General features: G+C 51.3%; 3 protein-coding genes across 11 annotated transcripts in view; 2 read left to right on the top strand and 1 right to left on the bottom strand.

The window, feature by feature from the left end:
- Nucleotides 1-3511: 3511 nt before the first annotated feature.
- On the top strand, nt 3512-8730 carry STING1 (stimulator of interferon response cGAMP interactor 1). Of its 4 annotated transcripts, none has more exons than XM_067031755.1 (8): nt 3512-3678; nt 4037-4137; nt 4667-4893; nt 5024-5207; nt 5457-5565; nt 6447-6685; nt 7425-7607; nt 8206-8395. In XM_067031755.1, exons 1-8 carry the CDS (start codon nt 3669-3671, stop codon nt 8305-8307), a joined length of 1155 nt encoding a protein of 384 aa, XP_066887856.1. In that variant the 5' UTR covers nt 3512-3668; the 3' UTR covers nt 8308-8395. The 4 variants fall into 4 exon arrangements, with proteins under 4 accessions (XP_066887856.1, XP_066887857.1, XP_058917294.1 ...); XM_067031756.1 differs by having other exon boundaries at nt 3514-3676; nt 4037-4198; nt 7421-7607; nt 8206-8730; XM_059061311.2 differs by having other exon boundaries at nt 3515-3658; nt 7421-7607; nt 8206-8730.
- A 2788-nt stretch (nt 8731-11518) lies between these two features.
- Nucleotides 11519-26082, bottom strand: part of SMIM33 (small integral membrane protein 33) — a 54217-nt gene continuing 39653 nt past the window's right edge. The window contains exon 2 of the mRNA XM_067031753.1: nt 11519-11942. Coding sequence (XP_066887854.1) covers nt 11553-11942 — 390 coding nt within the window. The 3' untranslated portion in view covers nt 11519-11552. The remainder of the gene's footprint in view (nt 11943-26082) is intronic.
- On the top strand, nt 12258-22985 carry ECSCR (endothelial cell surface expressed chemotaxis and apoptosis regulator). 6 transcript variants are annotated; one of them, XM_059061342.2, is made up of 10 exons: nt 12258-15163; nt 18447-18482; nt 18723-18773; nt 18935-18994; nt 19975-20022; nt 20651-20764; nt 21150-21248; nt 21458-21494; nt 22144-22240; nt 22638-22985. In XM_059061342.2, exons 1-10 carry the CDS (start codon nt 15103-15105, stop codon nt 22644-22646), a joined length of 612 nt encoding a protein of 203 aa, XP_058917325.1. In that variant the 5' UTR covers nt 12258-15102; the 3' UTR covers nt 22647-22985. The 6 variants fall into 6 exon arrangements, with proteins under 6 accessions (XP_058917325.1, XP_058917320.1, XP_066887851.1 ...); XM_067031750.1 differs by having other exon boundaries at nt 15024-15163; nt 19912-20022; XM_059061337.2 differs by lacking the exon at nt 19975-20022 and having other exon boundaries at nt 14967-15163.

Raw genomic sequence — 26082 nt, 5'->3', positions numbered from 1 at the left:
ATTTTATGAGAAAAAAGGTATTACCATCCTCACTTTAGGTATGAGGAAACTAATTCTCAAAGAAGTTAAATAACTGGGCCAAGGTCACACAGCAAGGAGAGGCAGAGGCAAGATCCCAGGTGTACCATGGTCAGCTGATATCAAAATCCCCCCAATGTCCCTGTGCTAGCAGGATTCAGGAACATTTACACACAAATATCAGGGACTTTAACCATGAAAGGCATTGCATGGGCAAAAGAGCGGCTCCTTAGAAGCCAGAGGCCTCCTTATCCCACTCATGCTCTGTCCCAGAACCAGTGTCCACTGAATGAGTGCTTAGTGTTTTCTTCTCTCCCAGGAACACTGATGACAAGTTTCAGGGAAGACACGTGGGGATTGTAACTAGGCTGGAAATGGAAATGAAAGCCTTCCCAGACCAGCACTTCTGGGGTGTCTGGAGGGAAGATGCAACTACCAGGAAGTGAGCGGGGGAGGCCCCAGGAGTGAGCAGGCTGGGAGCAGAGTGTTGGCACTCAGCAACACTGACCCAAGGGCAGCAGCCTGTGATCTGGGCAGTCTGGAACTTAGACGTAACTTCCCTCTCTGGTCCTCGGCTTCCTCCTTGGGTGCCAGATGGCCAGTCTGGAAGGGCTTCAAGGTCCCTGACCATCAGCACAGCTGATGAGGACAATCTCATCCGTGCAGTCGTCGTGACACCCTCCATGCCCTGAGGCCCTGGCCACAGCCCACAAGGCTCCAACCAACTCTCCAGTACCCTTTCTTACATCACTGACCTTGTTATGGGTTGAATTGTGTCCCACCAAAAAGATAGGCTGAAGTCTTAACTTCCTAGTACCTGGGAATGTGACCTTATTTGGAGACAGTGTCTTTGCAGGTGCAATTGAGTTAAGATGAGATCATTAGGGTGGGCCCTAATCCAATGGGACAATGGCTGGTATCCTTATAAGAAGAGGAAATGCCATGTGAAGACAGAGATGCACAGGGAGAAGGTCACCCCGTGATGATGGAGACAGAGGCTGAAGTGCTACAGCTGCAAATCAAGGAACACTTGGGCTGCCAGAAAGTGAAAGAGGCAAGGAGATGTCCTCTAGAGGCATCAGAGGAAGCATGGCCCTACTAACACCATGATTTCAGACTTCTAGCCTCCAGAACTGTGTGAGAATAAATTTCTGTTGTATTACACCACCAAGTTTGTGGTACTTTTTTATAGCAGCCCTAAGAAAATAATGCAGACCCCCAACATGCTTACATGCTCCCGCCACACCAACCATTTCTGTTTCTCCTCAGGCCAAACTCCTTCCCACCCCAGGGCCTTTATGTGTGCTGTTTTTTCTGAATGTTCTAGACTCTCACTCCTCCCCCACATCTCTCTATTGGTCCTCGAAACTCAGCATAAATGGCACTCCTTCAGGGAAATCTGGACTTGGGATTTTCCAAGTTCCTCTCAGAGCAGCAACAGGAATGCATTCTTCGAAGCCCTCACCATATCTGCAGTGACTGTACTGATTTGCACAGTTATGCAAGGCCCATTGCCCCTGCCCAGCTACAGGTGTGGTGACAACAGGGTTCTGGCCTGACACGTTCACAGGCACGTCCCATGCCTAGCACATTCCCTGACACACATAGCAGGAAGTCAGGACACACCTGTGTGGACTGCATGGTACATGGAAACTCCTGGGCTGGTATTTGAGGGCCCAGATGTTGGGGCCTTGGCTGCCTCAGCAGCCTTCTCCCCAATCAGACTTGGCCCCTAGCCTCCACACTCCGATGGCCTCCCTGCCTCCCTGGTCCCCATCATTCCTCATTCCCCTCAGCCAGGCCACATCTTACTCTTCCTGAATGACCTGGCTCTCATGCCTCCTGAAAGGCTTTCCTCAGAGGAGGTTCAAACTCAGGAAAAAGAGCCCAGAGAAGCAGCAGGCAGCAAGGGGCAGTGAGGACAGAGCGGGGTGGAAGGAGGCCCCAAGACAATTTTGGGATTTTTTCTTTTTACAGCATATTCCAAGCATCAAACAATTAATACATGTTCAATGTCAGGAAAAGAAACCTTAAAAAACATAATGAGCAGAAAGGGAAAATTATACTAAAAATCACTCGCATTCCCACCACACAGAGTAACCATTGTTAGCATTTTTCGTATATCATATAGCCTTCCAGACCTTTTCTCGTGCAATGTATATTTCTTAAAATGCAATTATACTGTTTTGTACTCTGCTTTTTTCCAATAAGAAACAATATACTAAACGTATTTAAGAGTCAACATACAAAATTACATCATCATTTTAGTGGCTACCTAACATTCTATTATAAGATGAACCACAGTTTTGTTAATCAGTCCCCTATTGTTGGACATTTAGATAGTTTTTAGTTTTTCTCTGGTATAAACAACACTGGCACAAACATCTGAAAAACTGGTATCTTTGGCCTTTGTCTCATTATTTTTTGATGAAGGATTCCCATAAGTGAATTGCAAGGTCTACGATTCTATGTGTATTTTAAGGTTTCTGATGCATAGTGCAAATCCGGCCTATAAAATAGAGAAACATCCTCTAGGGGAAGGGGGCAGAGATGAAGCACAGGTTCAGGGGTGGAACAGTGGAGCTGACAGCAGTGGTATCACCCAGGGGAGGTGGTGCTGGCTGCTGGGCAGGATACTGGAGGCCCAGGGTTGCTTGGCACAGGGAGACTTTGGGGCAGCTGTGGACTGCCCACTCTGGTAGGACTCTGCTCAGGCCTTTTGTTTGGCAACCTTGACTTTCTTTGGTTCTGAAGCACTGGAGCCCTTGCCCACTGCAGGGGCCCCCTTTGTGAGCCATTGTAGGGGAGAGAAAGTACAGCGAATTTGAATTCTCTCCATTCTTAGAAAATTATTCTAAAAATTGAGAGAGTTTTCTGGAAGCCTCCTTGCTCCTGAGAGGTCAATGACATCTATGAATGTGGTGTGTCTTCTTGTGTCTGTTTGGGATGTGGGGAAGGGTCTAGGCAAGGAATCTCTGGCCTGGGGACATATGGACTGCTGCCACTCTGTAGCTTCCACTCCAGTCCCACTCCCGGGCGCCCCCTCCTCGAATCCAATCAGCTCACCAGTTTACCAGGAAGCAGCCAGAGACACTCCCCACCCCAGGGGAAAGCGCATCTTGAAATTTGGTCCTGGCACCTTCCACACCTTTCTTGGAAATCAAGGCACAGAACCAGCTGGGTTTTGGAGCCACCTACCTGGTTCATGTCCCCTCTCCCTCCTTTACTAGCCAGGGGACTGGGGCAAGTTAATTCACCTCACTGAGCCTCAGATTGTCCATGAGGTTAGTATTAAACCTTTCTGACAGGGTGGCTGAGGGGATTAAGTGAAACAATTTATGTAACGCTTGGCATAATGTCTGGAGCACGGTGAGCAGTTTATTATTATTACTATAATTATTATTCACACAACTGCTTTTTTGGCTGGAAGCACCAGGTTCTCTCTGAGAAGTCATGGGCGTTGCCACTTCCTGTGGAGAGCCGAAACCCCACTCTTCTGCAGGGCTTCTGCTCCCACTAAGCTTTTTACTAGAAGGCTGTTGTTACAGGAAATAACTCTTCATTTTCCCCGCCTCTGGCCTGATATCACAGTCTTCAGAAAAAGAGGATCTGCATCTGGAAATCAGAATAAAACAAGCAGGCAGGGCAGCATGGTGTGGTGTGTGTGCTTGGCTGGGTGTGTGAAGTGCCACGTGGGTGTTGGTAGAGTGGGCTTGATTGTGGGTGCTTGAGGGGCAGCTGGCATTCAGGGCTGTGACTGCAGGGAGTTTGAGGGAGTTTCTGAACGCCCTCGGTCTGGGGGATGGGCGGCGGAATGGGGGGCCTTCTCAAGCTTTCTGCCTCACCCCAATACTGGGATGTGGCTCACCAGGGCCTTGGTGGGAAGGCTCTTCCTCCCTCCTTGGGTGGCAGGAAATAACCGCCCCAGCGCAGCCCAGTGCAGCTGTGGTTTGGTGACATGCCAGGGCTGGAGTGCTGTGGAGGAAGCTTCCATTTGTTTTTAACCTTTCATTTTCAGGCTGCACCCTGAGAGGCCGTCCTTGGTTGCTGGGAGCCCTTGTGCCGGGCCTTCTCTCCCTGTTGACTTCCAGAAACAAGCTGCTGTCTGGGAGGCAGAAGGTAAGATCAGGAGCAGCCCAGCCAGAGTTCCAAGGCTGAGGCCCCTGCGGAAGCTGCAGAGGTGGGTGGCAACCTTCTGGCTGCGCTGCCCCTACGCTCTGAACTGTAGTTTTCAGCTTTGTTGACTAAGGTCCTCCTTGGGGTGGATTGTGGGGAGAGGGAAACCCCGGTCCCCAAGGGTCCCCAGGTGGGTGGTACCTCACGGGACACTTTCAGGTCTAGGTCTGGGGTAGTCGCTGTCTTGTTTCTTTGCCACACCTGTGGTCTCACTGGGCTTGGGTGGGGTGTATATGTGGGGCACATGCATTTCTTTCTCCACCTGCTCTGTTTTCAACAAATCTCTCTTGGATCGGAGCTCGGGGATGCTGTATGCCCAGCCTGTCCCCTTGAGGTGTCTCCAAGAGCAGCCTCTGGGTATGGCTGGGCATCAGGGAAACATAGAGCTGGGGCAAGTGCCCAGCCAGAGCCTCAGTCCTGGAACAAGAGGAGAGTGAGGGGAACGCAACCATGGATTTCTTGATATCCACAGATGCCCCACTCCAGTCTGCATCCATCCATCCCACGGCCCAGGGGTCACAGGGCCCAGAAGGCAGCCTTTGTCCTGCTAGGTGCCTGCCTGGTGGCCCTTTGGGGGCTGGGGGAGCTGCCAGACTACACTCTCCAGTGGCTGGTGCTCCACCTGGCCTCCCAGCAGATGGGACTGCTGATCAAGGGGGTCTGCAGTCTGGCCGAGGAGCTGTGCCACGTCCACTCCAGGTGACTCTCTGCAGTACCCATGGCGATTAGGCACCCACCATGTCTCAGTCCCTTGACCCCCAGCCCTGCCCCTCCTTGAATCTCTCTGGCTGAGCTGGGCTGGGGTCTGGAGCTTGGCTGTCACTTGCAGGTACCAAGGCAGCTACTGGAAGGCTGTGCAGGCCTGCCTGGGCTGCCGCATGCACCGTGGGGCCCTGCTGCTGCTGTCCTGCTATTTCTACCGTTCCCTCCCAGACGTGGCTGGCCTGCCCTTCACTTGGATGCTTGCTCTCCTGGGCCTCTCACAGGCACTTAACATCCTCCTGGGTCTCCAGGTACGACACAAAGAGAGGTGGAGGGTCTGCTCAGGAGGAGGTGTGGCAAATGTGACCTGCTCTGAGCTTAGTACTGGGAGTGGGACTAGTTTAGAAGCTGGTCCTTGGATGGAGCCTATAATGGTCTGGGTTCAGCAGTGGCAGAGAACGGAGCCAAATGGCAGCAGGTTGGGTAATCTTGGGGGGAGGAGGAGGAGGGCTCTGGTTGTTCTTCTTGGAGGCCATCCAGCCCCACCCTGCTATCCACAGGGCCTGGCCCCAGCAGAGATCTCTGCAATCTGTGAAAAAAGGAACTTCAATGTGGCTCATGGGCTGGCCTGGTCATATTATATTGGGTACCTGCGGCTGATCCTGCCAGGTGAGCCATCCTCCCTGCCCCCATTTCCAGATCTACAGGACAGACAGTAAGACACACAACCTTGTGTTTCCAGAAGTCACTATATTTTCAAAGCATTTTCATGTCTAACAAACCATTTGATTCCCAAAACAATCTTGTAGGCATGAAGGCTGTTATTATTATGCCTGGTTGACAGGAAGAAATTTGGAGCTTAGAACCATTAAGTGACTTGTCCCAAGTCACCCATGAATTCTTTCAATAAATATTTGCTGCATGCTGTATGCCCTTCATACGCACTTTCTCTTTTAATTCACACCCTGTGAGGAAGGGATAATCATCACCCCTGTGTTCACAGCTATTCTGAGAGATAAAGTGACTTGTCCAAAGTCACACAGCTTAGTTAGAGGAGGAGACAGGATTTGAACCCAGGCCTGTCCAGAGCCTGGACCCTTGACAACCCCACTGGGAGCCCACGGGTCGTGTCTCATTCCTCTGACTTGCTGGTCAAGGCCATGGTTCTCCCCTGTCTCCTGACTGCCTTCCCTTGACACCAGGGCTTCCTCTAGAGGCCTGGCTCAGTGCACGTGGGCCTGCTGGCATGTCACCTCCCAGGACTCTTCCTGCCTGTCAGAGCACTGAAAGCTGTGGTGGGAAGGAGTGGGGCTGACAGAAATCTGGACAAAGGTCAAGTGAGGGAGAGAAAGGGGTGGTGGGAGTAGGTGGAGAGGCGGGGAGGATGCTCACATGCACTTCGCCTCCTGGCCTCCCAGGCAATGTGAGTGGACTGGGCCCTCGGTTCTCTTGCACCCACACATTGAGGGGAACAATGATGTGGGTCTCTGTCCTGAGTTGGGTGGGAGACACAGTTGGTGGAAATGACTTCTTGGGCCTCTCCACCCCAGGGCTCCAGGCCCGGATCCAAATTTACAATCAGTTCCACAACAATGTGCTACGGGGTGCAGGAAGCCACCGGCTGCACATCCTCTTCCCGTTGGACTGTGGGGTGCCTGACGACCTGAGCGTGGCTGACCCTAACATTCGCTTCCTACACAAGCTGCCCCAGCTAAGTGCTGACCGTGCTGGCATCAAGGGCCGGGTTTACACCAACAGCATCTATGAGCTTCTGGAGGATGGGAAGCTGGTGAGTGTGCAGGGAAGTGGGGGTGCTGGGGAGGGGTCAGGCCTAGAGACCCAGAACTCTGGGCCCTGGCCAAGCCCTGATAAAAATTCACTGCCCTTCTCTGAGCCTCAGTTTCTCCAATTGGTCCCAGAGCTGGGCAAAATTGAGCTCTGAATGACGATACTGACAGGTAACATTAATTGAGCACTTACTGCATGCCAGATGCTATGCCAGATGCTTCCTCTGATTACCTCACTGCATCCTCACCACCACCCTGTGGGGTAGGGACTGTTATAGCCCCTACTTTACAGGAGAGGAAACCGAGACTCAGAGAACCAGGGAGAAAGTGGACAATTTCACCTTGAGTATACCATGCTCTTGACCATACAGCTGCCCTAGATGAAGGCTGTGAGAATGTGTGAAGGATTTCACGTGGGCTATGGGGAACCCAGCCAAGGCTGAACCCCAGAGCCCCATTCCCCAGACTTGACTGCCAGCTGAAGAAGTTGACAGCCTAGCTCAGTGGGCCTTGCCCTGAGAATCTTAGGAGGAGGATCTGGGAAGGGTAAATTTAATGCAGCCCTGGCCCTGATTTAGGAGTGGGGAGTCAGAGGCAAAGGCCAACCAGACAGTATAGACCCCATCAGGTGGCCACCGCCCCTGACTCCATCCCTACAGATTGAGCAGTGGCACTGGGGTCCAGCATCTGTCTGCCTGGCCCCTGGTTGAGTCTGGTCTTCCTTTTACCTCCTCCAGGCAGGCATCTGTATCCTGGAATATGCCACCCCTTTGCAGATTCTGTTTGCTATGTCACAGGATGGCCGAGCTGGCTTTAGCCGGGAGGACCGGCTTGAACAGGCCAAACTCTTCTGCCGGACACTTGAAGACATTCTGGCAGCTGCCCCTGAGTCTCAGAACAACTGCCACCTCATTGTCTACCAGGGTGAGGGGTTGATAGGCTTAAGGGCAGGAAAAGCTGGGAGCCCCAGGGGTCTCCCAGGGGGTCAGCAGGAGATATGGCAGCACCATGCCCGGGTCTTCCCGAGTGGTCAGGACATTCAAGCCCTGCCCCTTCCTCCCCTGGGAGAGGTCCCATCTCCCCACCGTGGGATACCTGATTGCTTTCTGAGATCTTTGGCTACAGGTCCCGGGTGGAGTGTGAAGAGGTGGGCTCTAGGGGCCTCTCACTTCATCTAGGGATGCTAGAAGAAGCAGATAGCCCCAGTCCAGGAGCCAAGAGACCAGGGCTGCAGCCTCAGCCATGCCACTCCCTTGCTCTGTGACCTTAGGCAGGTATCTGCCCCTCTCTGAGTATCATCTCTGAAAGAAAGAGGGTGGAATTCTCTTGTCTCTAAAACCACTGCTAGCTCTAGGATTTCATGAAACTCTAGCCCCAGTGGCTAGGAGTGGGGAGAAGGTGCAGGGAGGTGGGGGAGAGGGAAGTTTCTAGGATCCACCCAGCAAGTCCTCTGGGTGTGCTAGAGTGGGAATGTGTGAGGCTCTCACCCCACTACCCACCCCCACCCCCACCCTCATTCCAGAACCCGCAGAGGGAAGCAGCTTCTCCTTGTCACAGGAGATTCTCCAGCACCTTCGGCAGGAGGCAAGGGAGGTTACCATGGGCAGCGTGGGGACCTCGGTGATGCCCATTCCCTCCACACTGTCCCAAGAGCCTGAGCTCCTCATCAGTGGCATGGAAGAGCCTCTCCCGCTCCGCTCAGATGTCTTCTGAGGCCCAGGGTCACCTTCCCTGAGCCCCTGATCATCCCCAAGACTCTGGATTGGAGGATTTCTTTCTTCGGCCTAGCAGAGCTATTTCCTCCCATAGGGGGCCTCTCAGAAAAGGTCCCTGAGTTTGACATCTCAAGATGAATCCTATGACCTTGGGCAAGTTGTTTCACCTCTCTGAGCCTCTGTGTCCTCATCTATGAAATGGGATTATAATCATTGCCCTACCTACCTCACACGGTAGTTTTTGTGAGGACTATGGCTGTATGGGTTTTCTGTAAACTCTAAATGCCAGGTAAACTTAAAGGATCTTCCAGGTGTCTTCCATTGGACCCTCAGACCTACTCTCTACCTCTCTTCTGTCCTGGGATGGCTTCAACAGGCTCCTTTGCCCTCTGGCTTCTGGTCACATTCAGTCAATGGGGAGCCCCAGTGGGAGAAGGAGGGGAAGGGAAGGGTGAGCTTGGGGTATCTATTCCCCCAGGTCCCTCCCTGCAATATCAAGGTCACTGTGGGCTCTCTCTAGACCTAAAGGACCCTTTCGGTAACCCTGTCTATCTCCAGGTCTCATTAACTTCCTCTTCCTCATGCCCCTTCAGTCCTGGCAGTGGTATTGGAGCCTCACTGATGCTCAGTCTGGAGCGCTCACTCTCACTTGTAATTTCCTTACACCTGCTCTTTCTAAATAGTCCCCTTTTTATTTTGATTTTTAAGAATTTTTTGGCCACACCATGCAGCATGTGGGATCTTAGTTCCCTGACCAGGGATTGAACCGGCACCCCCTGCAGTGGAAGCTTGGAGTCTTAACCACTGAACCACCAGGGAAGTCCCTAAGTAGTCCCCCCACTCAGATTATTTGAGCATGCCATCTTTTTCTGGCCAGACTCTGACTGATACAGGCCGTTGGCCATTATTATCTGCAATGTCCAACTCTGCTTGCACAGACACATTTCCTTACACCCCTCCTCATCCTAGTACAGGGCCATAGGGTGGTAGCTATCATTTCAGTGTAGACAGAGCCCATCAGTTGGGCTGAGGGTATAGAGCTGAGCAGCAGCCCCACTCCACCTTCCCTTTCAGTGCCCTGTCTCCAGTGGGAGGCTTGGGGGACAGGGAGGGGCCTGCACCAGCACACAGATGCCATGAGGGTTACACACATGTATCCTGGGCAAGGGGTTGCTCAAAGAAGCAGGGGCCATTGAATAAATGTCTCCGGATGAGAGTCCCCTGGATAACGGGGGAAGAGGTTTGTGTGAGGTGATGGGATATACGCTGGGGACCTTGGACAACACAGCTGGCCACCTGCCATACTTTGTGCCATCACTGTTAGACCTGAGCCATTGCAATGACACCGTGGTGGCAAAATTGCCCCCATCTGGGAGGCCGGACAGCCCATTTCTGTCACTTCCATCCATTCCGCCCAAGACTTATTCCCTCCCTCCCACCTTTGTTTTTATCACAAATGCTCAATAAGAATTTCTGAGTACAGTATTACTGTGGAAAAAAACTGCACACACAGACACACATTGGCCAGAAGCAATGCACCGCTCCCAAGGATGACAGAGAGTAAAGAGAGAGCCAAGGGAGTGAAGGACGAAACAGTCTCCTCTCCTCCCCCACTGTGCCAGCCATTCTGCCCCTGACGATCCCCCAACTTCACATCAGTCATTCCAACACCTAAAAACCAGCCCAGAATTAAGGGTATCCCCAACATAACCTTTCCCTACCCATCCGGCCCCCAACATGGTGCTCAGACTATGTATGGAGTCTGATGGCCCCAGGTTCAAATCCTGATTCCACCACTTAGTACTTGTGTCCTCCTAGGTGTCTTGATATCCCCAGCTGTAAATGGGGAAAACAGTGGCTCCTCCTCCCAGGGCTGTTATGAGGAGTAAACAGTATAATATCTGTAGGTCCATGGATGAGCCTGGAGCCCAGCACATAGTGGGCCCACGAGAAGGAGCAGCTATTAACATTAGAGCTGTCTCTTACCAGTCTCAGTGGAGGCAAGCCAGTTCTCTGCATACGTTACAATCCCCATCTCTGTTCCTCTTCATCTTCTGTTATTTCTCAGAGTCCTTGACTGTGCTGGGGTCTCACCGAGGACAGTCCCCAGGGTTGACTTGTTGCCCTGAGGTGTTCCCCAGAGTAAAGCACCCAGAAGTTCCTCCATAAATGTCTGTCTGCATGTTCTTGACTGCACATAAGTGAGGCTCAAAGGTGTCAGGGAAAGCGGTACCTTTCCAGAGAGCCACTGGGAGGCTCTGTTCTGCCTTCCTGGCCTCCTGCATCTTTCCAGCCTCCATGTCCCGCCCCCTGCAGGGATCCCCACCCCTTCCTCTCCCCAGACAACCTCCATGGAGCTCCTTTTCCTTTCCTGTTTTCCCACCAGCTGGAAGATTCTGGATCTGGGAAGTGTCCTGGGGTAAATGCTAGGCTAGTTCTAACAGGCCAATGTGCACAGAAAGTGGGAGGTATTGAGATCCCCCCAGTTTCCTCTATCCCATCCTGGGAAGGCAAGATAGAGTCCTGCTCCAAGATAGTGGGGGCAATTAAAAGACAATTTGGGGAGCTATGATTGGTGCTTGGGGCTTTTAAGGGCCTTGGAAGTTGTTGTCAAGACCTAGGCCCTGACAGCCAAAGGTAAAGGGTAACAGATTTTCCTTCCTTTCCTGAGTCTCAGAGAAGGCAGACCCCTGGGTTCTTTGCCTTGGCTCTCCGTGGCTGGCCCTCACAGGCTGTGGGGACGGGTCCTCTACCAGGAGCCTCTGACATCCCTGCACAAGGGTGGGGTGGGTGGTGGAATCTTCCAAGCTAGACTCACTTTGACACCAAAAGGGGAGGGGATGAGGAGTGGAGGAGGAAGTAGGAACTCAGAGAGGGAGGTTCAGTGGTCTGGTGGTCCCTGAAGAGGAGGGGGTACGTTTGTAAGGGCAACTTGGGCCCTGGGAATGCTCACAGTGGCATTCAAGCTTCTTTTATTTCTTTGGTCTACAACAGGGCTTTCTGTATAAATACTCTGCTGAGAGGGCAGCTCCAGCTAATTCCATGTGTGCCCTTCCAAAGCTCTGACGCCCAGGCCCCAATTTGCTTTTGCCATAATTCTCTGTCCAGTTTCTTGTTCTGAGCCAGGTCAGGCCAACTTTCCAAAGTTTCCCTCCTACAGAAATGTGACTTCATCAATGCTGAACCTGGGCTCATCTGGCACAGGGCAGGAGTCAGAGCCAGGAGGTTCCTGCTGGGCATCTTCGTGACTGTCCTGACGGCCCAGCACTCGCCAGTGGGTGAGAGAGATGCCGCCCTCTGGCTTTGGGGATGGTGGCTCTGTGGCGAGAGTGGCATGGCCCTTGTGTAGCCTTGGCCCAAAGTGGACTGCCACCACGATACAGACTGCCAGCAAGACAAAGGCAGTGACAATGACAGTTAGCAGGGGCAGTGCAACCCCTTGAGGTGGTTGCCAGGCCCCGCCCAGCACCTCCGGAAGCTGCCTCTGGGGCATCTGCCCCGCAGAGCCGTTCACAGCTGCAGAAAGCCAGGAATGGTGGCCAGCCTGGGAGGGAAGCAGCAGATGGAGAGGGTGACATGTGCACGTACACACAGAAAAAGACCAAAATAGAGAGAGATAGACAGGGAAGTGAGAGAGACAAAGAAAGACAGAGAGACAGTAAAGACAGAGAGAGAAGAGAGAGACAGAGAATCACAGAGATAAACACATATAACAATAGAGAGAATGAAAGAAAAAGACAGAGGGGGATACAGAGAGAATGAGAAAGATACAAAGGGAGAGACAGAAAGAAAAAGAGAGATAAAGAGACAGAAGTGAAGATAGATGCAGAGAGACAGAGACAGAGGGGGAAAAAAACAGAGATAAGGCAACAAGGTCATTCAGAAAGGGACAAAGAGAGGGGCTTTATTACAGCCTGGCATATAAAGTTTGCCTCCTTCTCCCCCCACCCCGCCCCAACCCCCTGCCAAGTCCCCTCCCACTTGCTCTCTCTTCCCAGGTCTTCAGCAAAATTCCTAAATAGATTCTATGTCCTGGGTCAGGAATCTTGGCACACTATGGACTGCTGTCCCATGTCCTGGCCATGAACAGCTATTCCTTAAAGTCCCAGGAAAAAGGAGTCATTGTGTCCAGCATCTTATGTCCCCACTACTCTCCACACACACAGTAGGAAGAGGGGTGTACCCCGGGGAGAGGGAGAGAGGAAGAGGAGGCATGAACCCCAGAGGCTTGGAGTGAGGCAAGAGCTAAAACACCCCACTCAGAATCAGGTTCAGGGGCCTGGAGGGGAGGGAATGCCTGGTGTGGATTCCTGGCTTTGTCCAAGATGGACTGAGAAGACCCCACGCCAACCTCTGTTCTCTTTCAGGGTCTTCTACCAAAAGATGGGGGTCATGATCCCTACCTCTGTCTGTTTCTATCCTGCTAAGTATTGAGAGGGGGTTGGGGGGATTACCATCAAGGTAGCAAACCTCCAAATTGTAAACCCCAGAGCTGGCGAAGTTATCACAGCCTCAAGAATCTAGCTGGCGAAGTTATCACAGGCTCAAGAATCTATCTCCTTAGTCTTCTCTTCCCCAGCTGGACCTTGAGGAGCAGACCCTTGAGGTGGAGCCCTTCCCCTAACCCTGAACCCTCAGCCTGGCCATCCCCATGGGTAGGCACCTGGGGTCCAGGAAGGGCTGGCCAGGACAAACCCACTCCCTTTAGTTCCTGAGTCACACTGTCCACCGCATCCCTCCCCAATACCTGTCCCTTGGCACCTGGAGAGCTCAATACCTACCTCCCCACCCTGCTTGAAAGTCAGAGCTCTCTGGGGCCCAGGCCACAGAGCTCCCAGGCCAGGGGGTGGGGAAGCAGCTCTGGATGTACAGGGGAAAAAGGGAAGCACAGGCTGGTGAAAGGCTTGGGGCTCCTGGGGGAAGTCTCACCAGCCTGGTGGGAGGGGGTGAGCTGAGAATCTACCTGATGCATTGTCCAGCTGCACAAGGCTCCCTCGGGACTGACGGCCAGCCGGGCAAAGGAGAGCCTGCCTCCCCAGCTCGGTCCCTACCCGGAGCTGCCACGTCTATGGGGCTTACGGGGCACACACCCTCTGCACACGCAGCCTCAATGCTCTCTCTTGCGCTTTTACTTCCTCGAACATCTGGACTACCCTGAGCCCAGCCCTCAACTCTGATAGTGTTTTGATCTTACTCCTTGGCACCTCGTTTCATGCCCCCTGCCAGCTTCAGGAGCCAAGGTCTGCCTGCCTGTCCCTCCTCCACAAGAGCCCAGGCACTTGGCCAGCACCTTAATCCCGCCCCGCCCCCCACCAGGACTTGCCTGCTCTCTATCCCAACTGATTCCTTGAAGTCATTATCTTTGATTTTTTTTTTTAAAAAGCGATTTCTCAAACACACTGGAAAGTGCAGACTATAATATATGAAATCTCTCTGGCCCAACCACTAGTTCTGTTCATCTCAATAGTCTGTCACACTGATTTCAAAAAATTTTAAGGACTAAAACATTACAAATAAAATAGAAGCCACACCCCCTGACCTCTCCCCTCCTTCTCACCGTAGGGATAAACATCTTGTTGAATTTGATATTTATCATTCCCATGCAAGGCATTCTTTTCTCTTTGGGTTTTTTCTTCTTTGACTTTCACAAATATAAATTCTGGTATGTCTCTTTGCACTTGTCTGTAACTTCATTTGTGAATGTGTGTGCTTTAATGCATCCAAGTTGCAAAAAGTGTCCACCAGTCTCTCTTCTCCCCAGAGACAGTTTATAAAGGATAATTCTGGGTTCCCAACTTAACTCCATGGGACCAGCCATCCCTCAATCTGTCCCTCGTTGTGCATGCACCACCCTCTATTCCAGTGTGGAGACCAGGAGACCCCCCAGGAACTCCCCTCACCCAGTGATTTGATCCCAGGAAGTAAGAGGTAGCCTCCTGATTCCTTGTCTCTCAGCCCAGCTACTACACACCCTAACATTTAGGGACCCCACTCAGACCTCCAAGCTTGCTTAAGCTGCTGGTCATTGGGCTGCTGACTTGACCTGCAGAGTGATTGCAACTGGCTGGCTGGATGCTAAGGACAGGGTGCTGCTGGAGCACAGGGAACACGTGACCCCAACGTGAGGGGAGGGCTGAGGGAGGGATGCTTAGAACGTGGTCCTCTTGTATTTCTAGTCAGAATAACAATAATGTTTGTAAAGTCTCCCTGAAAGATGTAGGGAGTCCCATCTGCATCAGAGCCCTGCAGAGGGAGAGGCATGTAGAGGATTCAGTCTACAGAGGGTGGGCAGCCGGTGGGCCGAGCTATAGGGCTCAATGAAACAGAGTTACACTCCAAGAAAGCCTCCAGGTGGTGTACGCAGGGACCGCTGGATCCCCACGGAGGGGAAGAAAGGGGGTACGGGGCCAGGTTGCCATCGCTGGCTTTTGGGCACAGGTCCTGGAGGAGACCATGGTGGCCCTAGCTCAGGCCACGAGGAGCCCGGGCGCAGGCGCGGCTGTTTCAGCCTTACATCCTCAACTGGGCTGCCTGGCTGAGCAGGGCCCCTGGAGCCAGTCCCAATCTGTTTCCTTCTATTCTTTGACAGGAAGCTCTGGAGAGTCAGCCCCCACCCCCATCCCTCCCCAGCACTCCCTCTCTCTTTTCCACTATGGACAGAGCCTCGGAACAGAGGTTGCCTGCCTGTCGCAGACCCAGCTGACATGGGGAGCGTCGGAGAAACGCAGCTGTGCTGGGCCATCCTGGGCTTCCTCCTGCTTCAAGGTAAGAGGCACCTGCCACTGTCCTTCAGCAGCTCTTCTCCTGCGGCCAGCAGTCCTGGGCGCCTGTCTCTCCTTCAGGACACACATCACACAGGCTCTGCATCCAGGGCTTCGCTCACCCGGAGGGAAATTCCAGAGCCTTTTTGTGAAGGGGATCACTTGGCTTGGGAGCTGGTCATTCCCAGGCAGCGGTAAAATAGAGGTATGGTTAGACTCTTTTGTGGGACATTTTCCAGGGTGAACTGGGGCCCCTGGAGAGGCTGGCCCCCTGAAATGTGGGAGGTGACTCTCTTGGTGTGAGGTTGAGGCTGGAAAGCTCCTTCCAGGGTGTCCTAGCACAAAACTGTCTGTACCTTGGCTTTACAGGTGATCTTTTTTCTTTTTTAATATGAGGAGTAACAACCTGGGATTTCCAAATATTGACTTTATGCTCAAATCACAGCAAGAGGGACTCAGGTTAGATACAAAGAACCATTTGCCAAAGAAGATGTACACATTTCATCTAAGAGGCCAGATGAAATGACCCCCAGAGGAAATGACTTGGGAACAACACCTCTCAGATAGAGCTCTGCTAGCTGATGAGTTGTGAAGCAGCTCATACGGGGTCCTCTAATTAGGGAGCGGTTTCTGGGAAACATGAGAAATCCAGGACATTCTGACTCACAGGGCAGAAACTTCCCTTTGGTCATCCCTTCCCCACCCCCACCTCACCCTCCAAAGGTCCTCTGTCGAGGATTTATGAGCATGTGCTCAAAACAGCAGAAGGGGGTTCAAGAGTATTTAGATGGGGAGGGAGGATGGCGGTTTCTTGGCGGTGGGTGAGAGGGCCCGAGTTCCCCAACGCTCTGTCTCCTGGAGAGGTCAGACATTTTTCTAAAAGCCCAAGGACTGGGGATAAAACTCTGATCATACCATTCCTATTCCTCCCACCCCCTCCCGGGAGGATAGAGTCACACATCTGATCTGGGGCTGGGGGACTAGGCTGTCGTAGAAACCTCAGAAATGGCAGAGGAGGATATTAAAATGTGAGACCCATGAGGGAACATTTTCACAAACCTAGGCTTCTCCCAGCTTCCCTACCTGCCATCTTGTCCCAGCCAAGCCCCAGTGTTAGGAATGTCCTGAGTGATTCTACCGGAGCTACAATCACCCTTGAGTATCCTAGCCGTTCATCCTAGGATCTCACTGCCCTTGCTGTTTCCTTCTTTTGGTGGACTGGGGAATCTTTTTGAGGATATTCACGCCCACAAAGAGACGTGACTGTGGAGACACAGATTCAGGGCAGACTTGAAACTTGGAGGACTGGAGAGAAGGGGGCAAAAATTTAAATGTTTAGAATTTCTTGAGCATGAACTGTCAGGCCCTGTGTTAAGTGCTTTATGTGCCTTTTCTTACCCTCATGACTTTTGGGCTACTAAAATCACTTGCATTTTAAAGAAGAGAAAACTGAGGCCCAGGTCAGACAGTAAGTGACAGAGTCAGGGCTTGAACTCAAGACCGCCAGACTCCAAAATCCATGAGTTTAACTACTAAACTACGTTGCTGAGGAAAACAGTGTGGTGGTGGTGAAAAGGGGGAAGAGAGAGGCTGGCAGGGAGTGAAGCAGGTAGGGATTAGGGAGGGGAGACAGGAAAGTAAGATATCCCTGTGCCTAGTGGTCAGAGGCAGCCTGGCCTATAGAAACAGATGCTCCCCAAGTCCCTCCTCTACTCACAGAGGAATCCACTGTTGACGAAGTGTTCCGGTAGGGGGAGGGGAGACAGGAAACAAAGAGAGAGCAGGCCACTGGGACTCAGAGCTTGTGACTTTGGAACTCCTTCTAAGACACTAGTTTTGCTTCTAGATAAAAGCAGGAAGGCAGTGAACTGTGCCTTCCCACTAAAAACTAGTTACCACCTTATAGAGCAAAGATGGTACCTTAGATATGTTTGATCAATAACTGATAGATGTTTTCTGTTTTTAAGACATGCCTCAGATTGAAAAGTGTTCACCCAGGGTGATTCCCCAGCTGGGAAGAGTTCTCTCTAGGCTGGGGCACCTAGAAGTTTTAACTCCCCTCTTGATGGCCTCACCCAAGGAGGGAATGGGGTTATGAGAGATGGTGACCTGGAGAAACACAGCCCTGGCTTTGGGCAAGCTTGGGCTTGGAAGCAATTAATTCCACACTATCCAAGTGATAGCCCCATGGAGGAAGGCAGTGGCTGAAGAAAATAAACGAGTGGGCTGCCCCAGGCTGGGCAGGTCCCTGGCCCTCAGCAGCCTCTGTTCACCGGGGCCTGGGCTCCCAGGCTTGGTATTTCCCTGATGATGAGGGTCTGAGGGAGCAGGAGGCCAGGCCAGCGCTGCAGTCCCAGCCCAGCTAGTGGAGGACGGGAACCCAGCTGGGCGGCTCCACTTCCCCACGTTGTTTTCCTTTCACATTGTTCACAGGTTTCAAGAATGATTTCATTGTGGAAAATGAGCAAACACAACCTGACCTTTCAGGTCCCACACACACAGGGGACACATATATGGACACACAGCACACATGCACATCTGCGTGGAGGTCCGCAGGCACACTCATGCAAACACACAAAGGAGAACGAGGCCTTGTGACTGGGGCCTCCTGATAATTGCCTCTTCCCTGGGTTTGGCTAACAGTGACCATTTCTGAAGTAGCCTCTACCTGTTAGCGTAAACTTGTGGCTCGTTCTAGAATTTCCTTGCCTTCTGTATGTACGTCCGAACTTGCTTCCTGTGTAAACACTTACCTCTAGCTGGAGGGGCAGAGAGACAGCCCAGGTACCAACCCCAATCCCTCACCTCATCTTATTCACCACATCTTTCCATCCCCTTCCCTTGGGGCAAGACCAGGATGACAGTATTCACAGAAAAGGGATGGCTCCATGGTAGTGTAGTGAGAACATTAGCTAGAGACCTGGAGTTCTGGGTCTTTGTCTAGATGTGGCAGGTCACTGGCCCTCTGTCCTTGGACGTATCACTACTTTGGAATAACCTTCCCCTGCTCTTGTCTCAGGTTGGTATATAACCCATGTGGGACTGAAGAGACAGGAAAGGACTCTAGGACACTGAACCATGAGGTGGTGGTGACGGTGTGATTGAGTCACAGTCTCAGAGGAAGCCAGCTCCGTGAGCTGAAGTCACATCCTCTAGCCTACTGCCAAGGGTGTCTGCCTTCTAGCGTGGGAGGCTGGAAGCCAAAGGGCCTGGGTTCTTCTCCAGGGGGATGAAGGCTAGGCAGAAGGCTCATCAAGCTAGTCTACGTGTTCTGCTTTCTCTTGCAGGCCACAACTCCCAGCCCGCGACAACTAGCCCTCAGGGTAAGACCAAAGACACAGGGCCTACTCCAGCATTCTGGCCTGGGAGCTGAGGAAAAGTGGAAAGAGCTCCAGGCCTGTTTGGCACTAATCTTTCACATGCCTTGAGAGAGGAGAGAGATGACAGGTTGGGGCGTGGGGTGGGGGAGGAAGAAAGACTAGAAAATGCCAGCTTTGCGAAGGAGAGAGGCAGATGGACAAATAGGAGGCAGCGGACCCTCAGTCTCAGATGATCTGTTTCAGGAAACTTCAGCAGTCGTAGTCCAACCACAGAGCCAACTTCCCCCCAGACAGGTGAGTGAGTGTGGTTGCCTAGGGGCCAAGCCCTGCCCCTTGCCCAGCCCTCTCCCCAGCCCTTTAGATCTGCTTGGAGCCCAAGGGTTCTCGGGTGGGCTACGGAGTGTGGTGTCACCAAACCTGCCCCACCTCCAGCTGCCCTCCACTTGTACTTGCAGGAGACGGTCCTTCCGCAGAGCCCAACTACTCAAGCCCTCTGTCCAGCACTGGCATCCCAGGTACTCTGCTACTCAGATTACAGATGCCATCCAGGGAGGGTCCAGGGAGGAGGCAGACACAGTTTCTGCTCTAAAGCACAATACAGATAAGTGGAGGACCAGACAAGCAAATAGGACCTCATATTGACAGTTACAAAGCAGGGTGAGAAGGGCCATGATGAGCGTAAGCTGAAGGTGCTATGGGAACCCAGGCAACATTAGCCACTTCAGACTTGGGGGCCAGACATCCCAGAGTGAGTGATCTCTGAAGCTGAGGCCCAAGAAGGAGTTAATCAGATGAAGACTGTGGGGTGGAGGGTGGTAGGGCATATCCCAGGGAGAGGGAACTGCAAAGGTAAAGGCCCAGAGGAACTGAAGGCAGATTTGGGGCTAAAGAGCTTCCCCCTGCACATGCTGGTTGAGGCCCTAACCAGGCCACGCATGCTTCCTAATCTGCAGCAGCTCCAGAGAAGCCCTCACAGGTCTCCATGGAAGCCAGTAAGCCCATGACTCTGAGTTCAAGCACCGTGGCCGGTCACCCATGTCCTTGCTGGGACTGACTTGGTCCCAGCCACAGAAGCACACATCAGGACTCCATGAGTACCTGGGACTGGGGGTGAAAAACCCTGGATTATGTCTGGCTGGGTTCCTTCTTCCCGCCTCGGGAAGCCCAGGTCCTGCCCCACAGTGAGGGTTCTCAAGGCCAGGATCCACACCAATGGTACCCTGCTTTAGGAGAGAAATAGAGAGGCTTGGGGTGAGGGGGAAGTGGAGACAGGAACTGGTCTCAGTGAAGGTAAAAGGAGCCTGGACTCAGGACTGATAAAGACATAGAACGGGTAAGCCGGGGGTAGGAGAACCCAAAATGTTGGAAAGGGAGGCAGAAAAGGTGGGAAAGGCTACACGCTTCTCAGGGCAGGTTGGTCTTCACCCAGCAGCATGGGAGAAAACTAGCAGGGGGTGGATACCCTCCATCTGGGCCCTCCTGTTTCATGGTGCAGGCACAGGTGTCCCAAGCAGCGGCAAGAGCAGTGACAGTACAAGCAGAGGTATGTCCTGTCCGTGCTCACAGTGAAGAGCACCCTGACCCTTTCTCTCATCCCAGCCCTTGGCTCTGGGGCTTTTTTAAACTTCCAGACTTATTTAGGAGTTGGGTGAGAATAAGGAAGTGGAATAGCAATCAGGCCTGCAGTAAATGTGTTGAAGCGGGGCAGAGATGGCCGACCATACCGTTTTTTAAGAGCACCAGAAACTTGTGCCCATTAACTGGCAGCCTGGCTTGTTAGGTCAGTGCCTGGGGACAAACATCTGATGCCCTTCCTTCCTTCCGCCTCAACCTTTGGCAAAACACAGATGGCTCCCCCTTGCCCGGTCTGGCTCCCTATCTCTGCAGCATAAATCCCTTTCCTCTGGACCCCACGGGTGTGGTGGGAAGAGCATAATGAGAGAAGCATCCTGAATTTTCTGAAGTCCTCTGGAACTAGGAACACGAGCAACCAGCAATGCTCTTCACGTGATCCCACATCACCCAGTTCTGAAGGGTGGGAGGAAGTCTTTTTGGTAGGGCATGAGTTCTCTCTGCAGTCCTCTAACTGGGGGAAGTGGGAGGGGGAGCAGCTTTCTTTTATAGACCACATCAGTCCCTTCGCTGATACCCCCATCCCTACTCCCTTTTAGACACCTCTCACAATGTTACGTCCGAATTACCCACCATGAGTCTGAGGACGAGAGAAGACTCGACCATCCTGCCCAGCCCCACGTCAGAGACGGTGCTCACTGTGGCTGCATTCGGTGAGAGGAAGGAGAAGGTGGGGGAGTGGCAGGGGACCTCACGCCTGAGCTGACTTGTACTCTAGGACTCAAGTTCAAATCTTGTCCATTTGCTTTAGGAGGGTTTGGCTGATGAGGAAGACGCTGGTGGGAAGGAGCCTCCGCTGGCCCTCCACTCAGCTCTTCTGGACTCTGATGGGCTCCGTGTTCTTAAGGGAGGATGGGACAGGGCTGTGGAGCCAGAAATAGCAGATTGAGAGCTCATTCATTCAACAGAGAAGGGGAATTCACTTTACTCCCAGAGCCTATCTACACAGCACTTAGCTGGGAAGGGAATTTGGACTCCTGTTGCCCTCTTCTGTCCTGTCCTCTGCTTCTCCTTCACCCCATCCTTTTCCCTATTCAGGTGTTATCAGCTTCATTGCCATCCTGGTGGTTGTGGTGATCGTCCTGGTCAGTGTGGTCAGTCTAAGGTTTAAGTGTCGGAAGAACAAGGAGTCTGAAGGTACATGCCCTGACCCTCAGGGCACCCTTTGCCTCTCTTTGATGAGGGACCCAGAGCTAGATTCTGGAACTGACACCCAGCCTGGAGTTGAGGGGAGGAATGACACCACTAGGGGAAATGGGAGGGTCCACTGGGTGGGCTTTGAGGGGCAGATTGGGCTTCTGAGTTACAGCTTGTGACCTCCAATTCGTGCCTTTGGATTTTTACAGATCCCCAGAAACCTGGGAGTTCGGGGCTCTCTGAAAGGTAAGACTGTCAGAGGTATAAGGGAAGAATCATCTACTGACCTCTTACTCCCCCATTCCAAGAGGAACCAACACTTCCTGCCTTCACACACACACACACACACACACACACACACACACACACACACACACACACTCACACACACAGAATCCTGACAGCCTCACCGAGACCAGGGCTTGGGAAGGTGATGGACTGGAACGCTTCAGCCCCAAGGCTAAGTCTCTATAACCCCTTCGTGAAAAGTGCAGGAATTCAGATTCTAATATACTCCTTAAACAAGAAGGTACTTATTTAAGGAACCACTTGTTGAACACCTTATATGTGCCAAGCACTATGGTAGAAATTTTTGTAATATCTCAAATTCTTAGAGGAGTTCTTCAAGGCAGATGTTACTGCATTTTACACATTAAAAAAATTAAGACTTAGGAGAGGTTTTAACTTGGTCAAGATCACACAAGTAGTAGGTAGCAAAACTAAGATTTAAACACAAGTCTTTGGGGCTTCAAAGCACACACTCATTTCATTATAGTCCACCACCAAAATAAAGGTTTCTTAAAACAAAGGTTAAGTTTCACAACCCCCCAATTCCTTGACCCCCATTGCCCTATGGCTCCTTCTGTCTGTAACCTATGTTCCCTTCCTTCCCCAGCTGCTCCACAGCCAATGGAGAGAAAGACAGCATCACCCTCATCTCCATGAAGAACATCAACATGAATAACAGCAAAAGATGCCCCGCAGCAGAGAAGGTGCATTTTTCCTGGTTCCTTCCTCCCTTCTCCCTCCTGCTCCTCCTTTCAGGCTCCACTTCCTTAACCAGAAAGGAGATCCTTTTTTTTTTTTTTTTTTTTTTTTTTTTGCGGTACGCGGGCCTCTCATTGTTGTGGCCTCTCCCGTTGCGGAGCACAGGCTTTGGACGTGCAGGCTCAGCGGCCATGGCTCACTGGACCAGCCGCTCCGCGGCACGTGGGATCTTCCTGGACCGGGCACGAACCCGTGTCCCCTGCATCGGCAGGCGGACTCTCAACCACTGCACCACCAGGGAAGCCCAGAGATACTTTCAAAGATCCAGGCTCTTCTCTCCTCTTCCCTACCCCACCACTCCCGGTTAACTTCATCCATCCTCATTATGTATTTATTTTGCAGGTTCTTTAAAAGCGACCTTGGGTCCCTGTGGATCTGACGATGATGCAGCTTCCCTGTGACTGTAAGAAGGAAGGCGATGGGATGGGTAGAGGCAATAAACTAGATATAAGTTATTTTATTGTTTCACATCTACTCCCAGATATAAAGGACATTAGCATTCCTCCAGATATGGGAGCAAGCTGCCAGCATGAGAGACTCTTTCCCACATGGACAGTTACCCTAGAAACACAGCATGCTCCTCCCACCATCTCAAAGTCACAGGGAGGAGGAGTCTATAGGGCCAGAGCAAGGAAAATGACAGTGAATTGGTCCTTTCTATTTTGCATTAAAATTATTTTCTAGCCTGCAGTCTAATTTCTTTTAAGGTCTATGTTCCCATGGGTATTTCTTAACAGAGTGTTCTAGCAGCTCTGGGGCCTCCTTTTGTAGGTAAGGCACGTGTGCAAGTTTCTACCCCCGTGGGGAGCTCTCTGAGAAACCTGGGAGGTGCAGAGAACTTTTTGTCAGGTCTGCCTTGTTTTACCTGGTTTATTAAGTAGTGATGAGGACTAACCACTCCAATAGAAGGGAGAGAAAAGGAGCTGTAAACAGTGATCACTGTCACCAGTAAAGAAGTTTTAAGTCTGGAGAGTGAGAACGTGGGACGCACAACACATTCTGATTAGAAAACTCCGGTGATGAGAGCTGAATAATATAAGGGCAAATGTCCTCTGCCTGCCCCAGGTAGACTTGCCTCGTTTGGGTCCTAGCTGTGGGAATAGCACTGGGAAGGTTTGGAGTGAGGATGGATCTGTGACTTCGTAAACCCAAATCCACTCCCTTTGCCCCACACAACTATGATTTTTGTGTCCAAGACACAGAATGATGGCTCACAAATACTGTAAACTTGTTTCAAGAGAATAAGAATGCAGTTATCTTAGTCATCTCTACCATGACACTGGTTTGGAAATGAATCTTGTTTGGGGAGAGTCAATGGAAGAGTCATCTGGGTATGTCTGCCTGGAGTGCTACAGGCATCTGGTCGATGGCAGTTTAGAACATAGATTACCCATTCTGAAGGAACCATATGCTATTTTTTTTCTGGATTTAGACTGCAAGGAGAGAGAACGCTTAGAACAGAAAGTTTCACTCTACTTGTCTCAGTAAAACTATTAAAGTGGCCTGAAGAAACCTACTGGATTCTAAAATCGTGTAGGGCAGAGGATTTTATAACCTGCTCATGTCTGTAGCTCCTATGTGGTACACTGTGCTCAGCACATCAGAGGTCATGAAAACTGGATCTTGAGTGCAGGAAATCTAGTCAAAAGGCTGGGCTCTGCCACAGACTTGTAGCTTGATTTTGGCGAAATCATCCCAATCTCTGAGCCTATTTTCTTACTTTTAAAATGAGGTGGGTAGGGGCTTCCCTGGTGGCGCAGTGGTTGAGAATCCGCCTGCCGATGCAGGGAACGCGGGTTCGTGCCCTGGTCCGGGAAGATCCCACATGCCGTGGAGTGACTGGGCCCATGAGCCATGGCTGTTGAGCCTGTGCATCCGGAGCCTGTGCTCTGCAATGGGAGAGGCCACAACAGTGAGAGACCCGTGTACCGCCAAAAAAAAAAAAGAAATTAGGTGGGTAGACTACCTGGCCTTCACTATCTTTGGGGGTTCTTATATTTTACAGTTCTATAAACTCTAGATGTAAGAAAAAATGAACACAATCTTTTAAGTAGAGATCACTCTGGGTGGGAGCCAGAGACAAGTCTTGGATGACTCTGGGACTTAGAGTCTCTGGACTTAGATTTTCCCGCGCATTCATGTGTATTAATGTGGAAGAATGATCCCGACCTGGCCCTGTCTCTCTCACAGGCTACTTGGTAGGTAAAATGGAATAGTAAACGTGGAGACACTTGGGAAGTAAAAGTACTAGCTGGCAATTGCAGCAGACAACATGGAGTACCACCACCCAGGTTCCACTTCAGGATCAAGACCCTTGATCTTGAACTGCTGCTAGTGTTAGCTGCTGAGGGCTCATAGCTGACTGATGACCAGTTGATGGGGCAGGGAGGTGGGGATGAAGACCTGGACCCCTTGCCTCAATTTCTCCCTCTGCTTAATCCTGCTTCCCCTATTCCTCACAACTGTAGTTCCAGGAGCACTCACCAATAAACCTTCAGCATGCAAATCTCAGAGACTCTATTTCCTGGAGTACCCAACCTATGACAGCAAGACTATATAGCATTTTAAAAAATAATTCAGATATATTTTACTTAAGCCACAGTGCAAAAAACATATGACTTCCAAGCCAGTTCCAGCACAAAAATCCATCACTGGGACAGAACTCTGCAGGTGACCTAACAATGTCTAGAAGTATTGGATTCTGTTTGAATTGTTATTGCTGTTCTGACTGCCATGGGCACTTAGCTCAGCTGCTTATCATGCTGGACTAATTAGGTCAAGGACATGGGCTTCATACTAGGTAAATTGATGTCTTCAGTATAAGGCCACAAACTTCCCCCTGACTCTGGACAATGTCCTGCAAATATGAGCTGTTAGTCCTAAGGTATTTATATATGGGAGAGATGGGGTGAACTTGTATTAATATGAGATTGAAAGGCTTTTACCCTGAAACTGACATTGCAATACCACATTAGCCATGTTGATTTTCCCATTGCCAAATAACTACGCTTTGCGAAGGGGTTGAGGATGAATTCACTTAATGCTGAAGCATTAGCAAATTATATTAGACGAGGTTCTGCTGGAGGATCCTACTACTTATGTAAATACAAGACCCCACCACTGACAGGAAATCCAAGTATATATAGCCTTTCCCTGTAGCTTCCCTGAAACCACATCTCTTCCTTTATGTCTAGACAACAGGATGGTGGCCATTTAGAAGACAGCTTCCTCCCTATTCTAACACAGGACTAAAGGGCCCCAAAGCAGGAGCGGGTGGCAGGCGTGGGGTGGTTCCTGTGTGTTCTTCCTTTGCTTCTCCCCTCATCCTATGGCGGGGGGCAACCAACAAGCCAGCTCAGGAGCACAGGCCCAGTTGAATAGAGGGATCATTTACTCAGTATCTTTCTTCCAGGGCTGGATGGGGCAGCACCTCAATCATATAGGGCACATGGCAAACCTCAGTATCACCAGCAAAAATTCACTACAGTTCAACAAGTTTTTCTAAAAGTAAGAAGAGAAAACTGATAGAAATTCGAGGCTGGCTCTAGGTAAAATGTTTTAGCAGGTAAAGAGTCACTGCAGGGTCCCCAGCCTAGGTCTAGAACACAGTTTCCCAAAGCCAGGCTAGTACTACTCAATTCTATTTGAATCTGCTGGAAAACATTGTGTGCCTCTGCTCAGCAGTTTCCCCTGGATCTGTGGATGTCCTTTCTTACCTCTTTGAACTTCTTTCTGCACCTACCCTTCTCTCTTTGAGAACTGCCAAGTTCTTGTCCTTTATTTCCTT

This window comes from Kogia breviceps, chromosome 4 (genome assembly GCF_026419965.1).
Source record: "Kogia breviceps isolate mKogBre1 chromosome 4, mKogBre1 haplotype 1, whole genome shotgun sequence".
NCBI classification, from domain to species: domain Eukaryota; kingdom Metazoa; phylum Chordata; class Mammalia; order Artiodactyla; family Physeteridae; genus Kogia; species Kogia breviceps.
Note: the sequence above shows the minus strand (reverse complement) of the source record. Positions and strands in the feature narration are given on the sequence as shown.